This window comes from Arachis duranensis, chromosome 4 (assembly GCF_000817695.3).
Source record: "Arachis duranensis cultivar V14167 chromosome 4, aradu.V14167.gnm2.J7QH, whole genome shotgun sequence".
Taxonomy (NCBI): Eukaryota; Viridiplantae; Streptophyta; class Magnoliopsida; order Fabales; family Fabaceae; genus Arachis; species Arachis duranensis.
In genome coordinates, this window is record NC_029775.3 from 6,140,123 (window position 1) to 6,151,423 (window position 11,301).

Consider the following 11,301-nt stretch of genomic DNA (forward strand, 5'->3'; position numbering starts at 1 on the left):
AAGATTTGGACCGGTTCAATATGTTCAGTCAAATAACACATACTGCTCTCTGACTTTCAAAACAACTTTCTAACATCAATTTAAGTATACGACTACACAAGATTAGTTATTAATACACCTCATTTCTATATACTAATATCAACAATTCAATATATATATTCAGTTATTCACACATGGAGAAGTTGAATGAAAGTTGTGGTGATCCTCTTGTTTGGATAAGTGTGATGACCAATCCAATTCATTTCCACCTATATCAGAACACATAAATTAAACTAGTACACAAAGTGCAGTAATAAACCAAGACCTTGAGCTCCATGAACATTAGATAGCAGCTTACATAAGCTCAAAGTAAAAATGAAAAAAGAAAGGGAATCAAACAAGTACCTAAAATGATTACTTTGTCATCTCACAGTAAATACCACATTAAACTGAGTGCTTAGTGCACATAAAAAACTGTGTCTATGACTACTGAAACTGAGGTTCTTTCTCTTTCAAGTATTCAGACATGTACATCAAGTTTAGAGATTCAGCTACAAAAAGGGACAACAATACATGTTGGAACAAAGCTGAATCTCAAAATCCTATTCAGAAACTGCATATCACTGAATTATAACTAAGGGTTAAAAAAGGGGAAGAAAGAGGGAGAACAATAAGGAAAAATATACATGCACCTAAGATATATAGTGAAGTCAGTAACATGTCCATGCAGAAGAAGTGGCCATAGCTCTATTCTTCCATCCTAGGTATAAAGCACCATCTCTTTGTTCAACCCTATAATTCTCATTGAACTCGTTCAAGAGACTTCTAACTGCAGCCATAGCTGAAGAACTCATAGGGCAAGGTGAAAAACCAGCCATGGAAAATCTTGACCTCCATTTTCCTAGAAGCTCATGCCTTTCCACCCTCTCAGGGCCCTCACAAGCTATCATGTTGACAATGTCGCGGGCCACGCAGTGCTGTTCTGCGCTGATTCTCTGCTTATCGTCCCTGGGACGAGCCACATCGATGGATTCGAACATGGCAGTGTAGTAATTAAGGGTCTCAACAAACCTTTGGAAAAAAGGTGAGGTGTTGGTGTTGGATTCTTGCTCAACAAGGGTAACAACCTTTGGTGACAAGCTCTTCACCAACCTCAATAGCCTGTCCCTGTGATTCTCAGTGGTTACGCTCTCATCCGGCATGTGGTGCAGAACAAAAGGGAAGTTCACAGCAAGAGCTTCGCCGGGCCGAATCACAAGGTTCTCTAGCTCAACCTCTGATCCACACATTGCAGCACTGTGGAACTCAAAGGGCACCCCAAGAGAATTAGCATATTCTGAGAGCTTTTTTCCCACAATGTGAAGTCCTCCACCTCTGGCATGATTTGATTGGGAATCATCAATACCAGTGACACGGATGAATGGCGGTCCACCCGGCCTACGAGCGAGAGCCTGCATGAGCAAGAACCACTGTGTGCCTTGTGCAATTTGGAAGTCAATTATGTGAATCCTTGCTTCATTCTGCATTGCTTCTCCAATGACAACATTTGCAGATATGTAAGCAAATTTCCAATACGGGCAAATCTGGTACAAGACATGCATATAAGTCATTAGATCCTTGCTTGTTGGTTGTTCACACTTCAATGCCTTGTAAATTAAGCTCCCTGATGATTCAAACCTTGCTCTAAGACCTTCCAACATGTATGCACCTAGTCGCTGTATCGGATCCCCAGCAACAGATACCATCTTCACCAACACATTATCCATCCACCCTAGTGCTGTTTGAATGTCATCATCAGCCACAGATTGTGCACAAAGAATGAGGACGTCTCTCAAGTCCAACTTTGGAATCATCTCAGCAATCTGAACCCAATTGTACTTCGACGTTGGAGATGCTCCTTGGTGAACACTCTTGAAGCAGCAGTGACAACTATCAACAATATCTGGTTCTGGCCCCAATAATGTAATCTCCAATTCTCTTAGCTTGTTCTTCAATTCATAGCTATCTTCAGCACTTGAGTAACCGCTTATTGGCGATCCATAGTTGTTGTCAGAAGATTGGTGCTGATCTGAATAGTATGACTGAGAATTCTGTGGAGATAAAGGGCTCCTACTGGATGATACACTAGCACAGGAAGGTGAATCACAACCTATGAGACCATTGGTTGCTGGGGATGAATCAAGGGTATAGTATTGCTCCTTCGAGGCTTCAAACGACACATTGGTCCCCTGGCTGCTACTGTCATGGATATCATGGCATGAATTGCTTTGTAGTATTTGGTAATGATTGTAAGGATCAATGCCTTGCACTGGCTGGTGGTATATGTGAATACCAGCTGAGGTTGAGTGTTTCTGGGAGGTTTGCATCTGATAACAAATCGCTTAATTCAGGTTGAGATAGGTCGGGTTAGTTGGATTCCCTGGAATAGGACCCGGATGCCGGTTTGTCTGGGGGCGAAAAATTAGTAGTGAAATAAATGTTACTCTGAAAATCCTTCCAAACTTTTCCAGATCAGCGGCTTGTTAGTTGCATAAATATAGAGAATACTATTTTACTAAATAATCAACCTCCATTTTGAGAAGGTTCTAGGTGCTTTAAGCATCGGCAAAATTATTGTGTAAGCTATCTACAAAATTGCATGAAAGAAGCCAAAACCTGCAGAGTAAGATAATAATATGGTTAATTCAGCTTCAATGTTGATAAAACAAAGCAAGAAGGAAATTTAGGAAATTTATTTTAAACAGCTTGACAAATGACAAAGCAATATCTGATAAAAATAATGTGACAAAGAAAAACAACACCCAAACACAGATTTTGGAGACAGTCTGTGTATACAAACAAGGCAAAACTCTATTTGTGTGAGGCAATATATCAAACACCATAAGTGCAAAACAGAGCAATTACAGCTTGCATGCAATTTATGATCCCTATTGGGGCCAAAAAGAACCAATCATAAGAACTTATTTGGTCCCATGTCCCATTTAGAAGTTCTCCACCACAAAATTCAAGATTTCTATTCTAGGAATTATGAGATGCAAACTCAATCCAAATTACATTAAAAATACACATGCACACCCCAATTAGGACATCTTTCTTGGAAATGGGAGCATTTGTTGCCAAAACCTTCAACCAACTCCCCAAAAATCATCAACAAATACCTCACATGCAAATTCATCCACTATTAAAAGCTTATGAAGCCATGAAGGACCAGAGAAGAGTAAAATCAAATCTCTTATTGAAGAGAAAATAACTTGAATTTTGACCAAATAGGATAGCACATGTAATTCATTTTGCATCATCAGGCTAGCATATTTATTGCAGGAGAGTAAAAATATTTAAAAAAAAATCACTTATATACTAAATAAATAAATAAATAAATATAGAGACTCATTTATTGAGATAAAACGCGTTAGCCTACCTCAAAAGCAACAAGTTTTAAGAACTGACAAAAAAGAAAGAAAGTAGAAATAAACTCTTATTGTTTTCTCTTCAGTTCTTCATTGCCAATATTATTACTTTATTTATTGTGTTATCAGCAACCACAAAGTAAGCAAAATAAATCTTTTTTTTAAAATCAAAACAATCCCTTTTGAAACATAAATCTAACCAAAAAAAAAAAAACAGATTAGTTCCAATGGAAAAAAGATTTTGACCCTGAAACCAAAAACACATCACATCAAATCACAGCACACGTGTGTGTATGCCATTTCTAAACTCAAACCCCATCAATCCTGAAACCTTAAAAGAACAGAACTTACCTTTGTGTTTGTGATTGTGAGGTGTATGTTGATGCTCAGATTCAGAGACAGAGTCTTAGGTTTCAGTTTCTGTGTGATGTACGGCAGAGATTCCTAGGAAGCCAAGGAAGACAGTGGTTTTGTGAGAGAGAGAGAGAGAGAGAGAGAGAGAGAGAAAGATAGCCGTCTCAAGAGTCCAAAAGCAATGTATTATAGTGATCAGGTTACTAGAAGTTTTGGTGTAATTTAAATAAATAATTACTTAATTAGTATTATTATTATGATGATATCATAAATAATGGTTGGTTTGTAAGATTTGCCCCTATGAATAAGTAATAATTACGAAAAGAGGCCTAGGCAGTGTTATGTTACTCGGTTTGAGGTCATGAATAGTGTTAAGAATCGATAGAATGTTCCTCACCGAGTAGAGTACTTGTTCTTCAGCTTCTTACCAACACGAAAAAATTATGTGCTGCTATAAATAGTAAATTAATTATTATAAAAATTAGTTTATAAAAAAAATTATTGTGGCGTCTCACTATTTGTCAAACGCGCTCATACTTATTACTCGGGAGTGAATCTTCTCTAATAAAAAAATTAGATGACATTCAGTGAAAAATCTCATCTTTTATTATTTTTTTATTTATTTTTAATTTTATTTATAGAATTAAAGATAAAAAATTATATTTTATTCTATCCAATAACAAAAAAAAATAGAGAGAATTCATTTTTTTTATTACTCAGTGGGCTACTCATAAATTAATTTGGAAGTGATTTATAATTTACTAATAAATTTGTTTTCTCTTTTTCTTTTTCTTAAATTAAAGTGAACTTAATTAGTTAATATTCTTGTTTCCGTAGGCATAAATAATATTCTGAATATACAAATTCGATTTTCTAATTTTAAACAGGTGGAGCTAGATACAATGGCTTAAAATAAAGAGTTATTAATGGAAAAACAAAAATATATAAATACAGTAATTAATACAGAAAATGGTACTTTTTTGTTATGTAAGATGTAACATTATCCGTTTAACTGTTTCAATTGATACGGTATCACCATAACAAGAAATTTAAAAACTAGTGTTGCACTCTTCATTACTCATGCATCAAAGAATGATTAATGGTTTTAATATTAATTATAAGAGTTAAATAGAATTTTGTTCTCTAACGTATAGATAAAAAATTTTTTGTTTTCAATTTTTTTTCATACAAAATTATCCTTAAAATTTAATTTGGTTATAAAATCGTTCTTACTTTAGGGAGTAAAACTGTACGGTGGTGGCGATATTTAAATAAAAAAATAATTTTTAAAATTTAGTTTTAAATTTTATAGATGCTTTTAGATAAAAAAAAATTAAAAAAATTTAATTTATATTTTAAAGACCAAAATTATACTTAACCCTAATTAAAAAATATAACGGAAGAAGTGGTCCCCGATTTAAATAATTGAATATGATAACTTGTATCAAAATAATATTTGCCAACACATATGACAAATTAAAGAGAGATATATATATTGAAATAATTTCGATGTATAATGTATTAATTGAACTTATATATATATAGCTGTGGAAATGAAATATAGTTTAAGTAGGTTACACTCATAATAAAGCATGCTTTCTCCAAATTCAGTGATATATTTGAGATTTTAGAAGTGTTAGTTTATTATTCATTAATAAGTTTTTTAATTTTTTTATATATAACAAAAGTAAGTTATTAAATATGTTGCTATTAGGATCATAAATTAATATATCCACAAGACTTATTATTTATGATATTTTATTAATTTAAGTTACAACCAAATTAAAGCCTGCATCACTAACTCACTATCATCATATACAATTCACGGCCCCACAATTAACTATAATACAATATCATTAAGGTCAACTCCCTATGAAATAAAATTATTTGGGGTAAGAGTAGATCAACTTTGATGGCTTAATTTGGATCATTGTAACTGCATATAAAGAATAATGCAAGTTAATTATTGAACGAAGATAAAATCATGGTCCTAGCTGCCACGTCTCACTTTAATTATTTCTGCTTATTAATTAATTATACAATTATACTAACTATATATTAAAATCAGTTATTAAAATTAATTATTAATATAAAATATATGTTAGAATATAAAATATACATTGAAAATAAATTAAACAACTCATATATTATATATAAATATATAGAAGTGTGTTATACATCCATGTAACCATGTAACCAAGTTGGTCCAAATCCAAATAGAGTCACACGCATTAATGACGAGTGAAAACACACGCTTTATAGAAGAAAATTGTGTGCTCCTGCAATGACTTGAAATCAAATGTCCTTCTTTCTTGTCAGCCAATTCCTAATACAAAAGATCCATTGAGGGACATTTGTCAATTGCAGATAAGAGAACATCAAGCGAAAGATAAGATGGTCATAGGATTATCATTAGAGTTAGGAAATGGTAGAAGAATTCATTTCTGGGAAGATAAGTGGCTACCATGTGGGTGTGTTGCAGGATGTATTTCCAAGGCTTTTCTCGGTTTCAAATCAAGTCGGATCTGTTAGAGGGGACTATGGGTTTTGGGATGGATTGGAGTGGATATGGAACTTTCATTGGAGAAGGGTACTATTCCAATGGGAGTTAGAATTAGTTAACCAACTTCATGGAGTTCTACAATCTGTCAGGTTAACAAGTGAGAGGGAGGACAGAATAGTATGGAAATTTGATAGATCAGAAGTTTACTCTACTAACTCATTTGTGCAGGCTTTACAGGCTGAGACTCTCCCGGAAGACATTACGAGTTATAGTTTCACTAGATCTATATGGAGAGGACTAGTACCACCAAGAGTTGAGCTATTCACCTGGTTTGTGTTAGTTGGTAGGGTCAATACTAATGAAAGATTGATTAGATTGGGCATTATTGATCATAGGGATATGATTTGTATTTTATGTAAAAAAGAAACTGAGAATGATTTTCACTTATTCATTGGCTGTGAGTTCACGTGGCAGGTGTGGTGTGCTTTGATATATGCCTATAATAAATGTTGGTCTATTCCAGGAACCATTAAGCAACACTTTGAGAGTTAGACAGGAGCTCTTGTAAGAAAAGTCGAACATAACAAGTGGCTGATTGATTTTTTTGCTATTATTTGGAATACGTGGTTGGAAAGGAATGCCAAGATTTTCAAGAATCAAGAAACATGCGTTGCGGAAGTTATTACCAAGTCGATTAGGAGCTACAAAGAGTGGGTTGGCTTTGTTCAGTCTAGTTGTTGATGGCAATGCCGGAGATAACTTCAGTTTTTTGTTTAGGGTTTGTATTGTAACTCTGGACTTTCAAAATGATCCACCTTACTATGTTGAGCTTCTTCTTCTTCTTCTTCTTCTTCTTCTTCTTCTTCTTCTTCTTCTTCTTCTTCTTCTTCTTCTTCTTCTTCTTCTTCTTCTTCTTCTTCTTCTTCTTCTTCTTCTTCTTCTTCTTCTTCTTCTTCTTCTTCTTCTTCTTCTTCTTCTTCTTCTTCTTCTTCTTCTTCTTCTTTCAAATTTACATATACTTCCTCCTCCTCCTCTTTCTTCTTTGCGCACACAGATTCTTCTTCTTCTCCTCCTTCTCCTCATTCTCTTCTTCTTCTTATCCTCTTTCGTTATCGTCATCACCAACAACACCAACATTTTGTTAATGGATTTTTTTTCAATCGAATTGAATGGAATGCAATTGTTAAATTAAATTGAATTGAATTGAATGGATACAGGTGTTCTGAATCTGAATTGAATTGATAATATCTAAATTGTAGACAGAGGTGTTTCGAATTTGATTTCATGTAATGGGTTATATTTTGTTCACTGAGTACAATCAGGTGAACCGAAATGGTCAACACCATTGAACTGAACACCAATCATGTGCTGAATAAACGTGATAAGCATTCAATCAGTAAGAAAAATATTTCTGCATGCACAAGGACTCAACTGAACACATTAACAATCAAGTGAATCAAAATGATCAACTCCACTTAACCGAGCAAAATGTTGATGTTGTTGGTGATTATTATAACGAAAGAAGAAGAAGAAGAATCTGCGTGCACGAAGACGAATAAGCAGAAGAAGAACCTACGTGCACGAATTTGAAAGAAGAATGAAGGAGGAGGAGGAAGAGGAGGAGAAATACTATTCTTGTTGATTGAAAGTTGATCACCATTTATTCACCACATGAACATTGTTCGGTTTGGTGACCTTTGTGATTTTGATTCACCAGATGAATGCTGTTCGGTTCGGTGACCTCCTTTTACTTTGTTCAGTATTTAAGATTATTGTGAATTTGTGATAGCATGCAGCAATCATTTTTAGCTATCTCAACGTAATAACCTCATTCAACTGATTTGAAGTTGATTCATTCATTGTTTCAATTCAGAAGTCCATATCGAAGAAGAAAATGAAGAAGAAAAAGAACGACGAAACTAATTAGGTTGAAGTCAATCCAGATCCATAACGAAGAATGCGAATATAGAAGAAGAAGAAGAACAAGAAAGAAAATGCGAGTAGAGGAGAACGGCAAAGCCTATAACGCAAGCAGAGAAGAAGAAGAAGAAGAAGAAGAAGAAGAAGAAGAAGAAGAAGAAGAAAGTTTAGGTTGCAGCAAAAGGTTTACGTTGAGTAAAGATCATAAAAAATTTACGTTATATGTAGCATGTGAATCACAAACGATTTAGAGATTGGAGGAGGCACGTATAGCCAAAAAGACTTGGATAACATATATGTATTTTTTATATAAATGTAAATATATATAAATACATAATTACTAATTTTAATATACAAATAATATTTTTATTAATGATATATAGTTAAATTAACATTGTTAGGTAATATTATTCAATTTGTTGGCACTTCTAGGCCTTTGACAAACAAGAGATTTTGTATAATTAATTAATAATTAACATAGTATTAGCGTTATTAATTTTTTCGAATAAATACTGCTTTGGTGTTAAAATTTGGAATCAAAATCAAAATTTTTTAATTATTTTTTTGCTTAAAATCATTTCTAATATTACATTTATTATTACAATTATTTTTTTGACAAATTTATCTTTTATAAAATTTTATAACTAAAATAAAAAATACCCTTCTTTCTTTTTTTTTTCTCATCCTTTTTTTTACTTTCTTCTTTCATTTTCACCTTTTTCAAATCATTATTTTTTACCGTCGGAACTATTCTATTATACTTTTTTTTCTATCATTATCTTCTCTCCTGTCACACTACCAACGATACAATTTGACTCTTTGTCTTCTCCCTTATCACACCATCATTGGTGACGCTATTTGGCCCTCGATCTTCTCTCTTGTCACGCCACCGACAATTCTCCTCGTGTTTTCAGCATCACCGCCCTTGCCTCCCCTCCTTTTTCCTTTCTGTCTGCGCCTTTGTGTTGTCTCCTGTTACCGCTACCATTCACATTCATTTCCACCACCACTACATATAACTCTACTCCACATTACTGTCATCATAGACAAATTAAGGTTCAGGTTCCTAATTTTTTGAAATTAGGGTTTAAAGATTTTAAATTAGTATTTTTAATGATTTTAAATTAGCGTTCAATAATTTTTGAAGTTAAACTCTTTATTTTTGTTGTTATTGTTGTTGAATTTGAAAGAAAAATTTTTTATTGTTGTTAAATTTAAAGAATTTAAAGTGTCATATAGTTGAATTTAAAAAATCTGAAGTGTAATATTATTAGTGATGGTAATTGATAACTATAAAAAATATTAAAAAATATTTTAAAAAAAATAAAAAAAATTTAATTTTAATTCAAAATTTTAAAAATCAAAACAGTATCTATTCTTAATTCTTACTTAGCCAGCTTCACAATTGACATTATCATCAATTATTACTTAGTTACATGACAATTTTTTCAAAAGGTTAATGTGAAAAATAATACGACTCATTAGGCGTATTATTATTGTTGTTGTTAGTAGCTAAATTTTACCTACCATATTAGGTCTTAGTAGTTTCAATTTATATTTTCTGATTTTATTTTTTTCCAACGGCTTGAAAAAAAAACTAAAAATAAAAACAAAAACAAAAACAAAAGAGAAACCAATCAAACCCATAACATCACTACTGATCTCTTCTATTATTTTTTTCCCACAAAAAAATAAAAATAAAAATAATTAATATATATGTCCTTCGCACGAGATAAATAATTAATCTCCTAATTCAAACGTAAAAAGAAACTAAATAAAATAAATCATTTTATAAATAAATTTTTGATAAATGGCTCGTCTTCTAAATCTTTTAAAATAAAACGAGGTTTATGACAAAGAGATTTTTTTTTCCGTTTATTTTTATTCTTGTTGTTGAGGTCTTTCATAGGATGGTAAGAGAGGAAGTAAGATATGGAAGGATCTCTTCTTTGTTGGTTGAAAAAGACAATATTGAGTTGTCTTATTTTATAATTTGCAGATGACACAATACTTTTTTACCCCCCGAAAAAGGAGACTATTTACAATTATAAGCGACTTCTACGATGTTTTGAGATGATGTCTGCCTTAAGTATTAACTCTGATAAATCTAGCTTGATTCCGGTTAATTGCAAGCGAGAGTAGTCACAAAGGATGTGTAGCTTGTTGGGGTGTAAGGAAGCAATGTTGCCAGTCAAATATCTTGGTATTTCTTTGGGAGCGAATCCGAAATTGGTCAAGTCATGGAAAACCTATTATAAACAAAGTAGAAGAGAAACTTAATCTGTGGAAAGCCAAAACGATTAATAAAGCTGGTAAGTTGGTACTCATCAAATCTGTGCTTAATAGTCTGCCGGTTTACTATCTTAGCTTATATAAGATGCACAGAGCAGCAGCAGATAAGTTGATATCTTTGCAGAGGAGGTTCTTGTGGAGTAATGAGGACGGAAGGGATGGGGTACCTTTGGTAAGGTGGGATATTGTGCAAGCTCCAAAACGCTTCGGGGATTTGGGCGTGGGCAATGCAGTGCTCTGAAATACAGCATTGTTGTTCAAGTGGTGGTGGCGGTTTTCAAAGGAGAATTGCCCATTATGGAAGAAAATTGTGTGCTCCTACAATGACTTAAATCCAAATATCCTTCTTTCTTGTCAGCCGGTTCCTAATACAAAGGGTCCGTGGAGGGACATTTGTCAATTGCAGATAAGAGAACAACAAGCGAGAGATAAGATGGTCAGAGGATTATCATTAGAGTTAGGAGATGGTAGAAGAATTCGTTTCTAGGAAGATAATTGGCTACCATGTGGTGTATTGCAGGATGTATTTCCAAGACTTTTCTCGATTTCAAATAAAGTCAGATCTGTAATAGGGGACTGTAGGTTCTGGGATGAGTTGAAGTGGATATGAAACTTTCATTGGAGAAGGGTGCTATTCCAATGGGAGTCAGAATTAGTTAGCCAACTTCATGGAGTTCTAGTTTTCTACAATCTGTCAGGTTAACAAGTGAAAGGGATGACAGAATAGTATGAAAATTTGATAGATCAGGAGTTTACTCTACTAACTCATTTGTGCAGGCTTTGCAGGCTGAGACTCTCCCGAAGAACATTACGAGTTATAGTTTCACTAGATTTATATGGAGAGGA

At 33.4% G+C, this 11,301-nt stretch overlaps 1 protein-coding gene across 1 annotated transcript; it reads right to left on the minus strand.

The window, feature by feature from the left end:
• Positions 1-311: 311 nt before the first annotated feature.
• On the minus strand, positions 312-3,923 carry LOC107482919 (scarecrow-like protein 13). Its single transcript, XM_016103505.3, has 2 exons — positions 3,738-3,923; positions 312-2,634 (listed from the first exon to the last, which is right to left on the minus strand). Exon 2 carries the CDS (start codon positions 2,343-2,345, stop codon positions 690-692), a length of 1,656 nt encoding a protein of 551 aa, XP_015958991.1. The 5' UTR covers positions 2,346-2,634; positions 3,738-3,923; the 3' UTR covers positions 312-689.
• Between the last annotated feature and the right edge of the window lie 7,378 nt (positions 3,924-11,301).

What these genes read in the sequence shown, in the direction of transcription:
- LOC107482919 (XM_016103505.3), bottom strand. Translation starts at nt 2,345, where the DNA reads ATGCAAACCTCCCAGAAACACTCAACCTCAGCTGGTATTCACATATAC.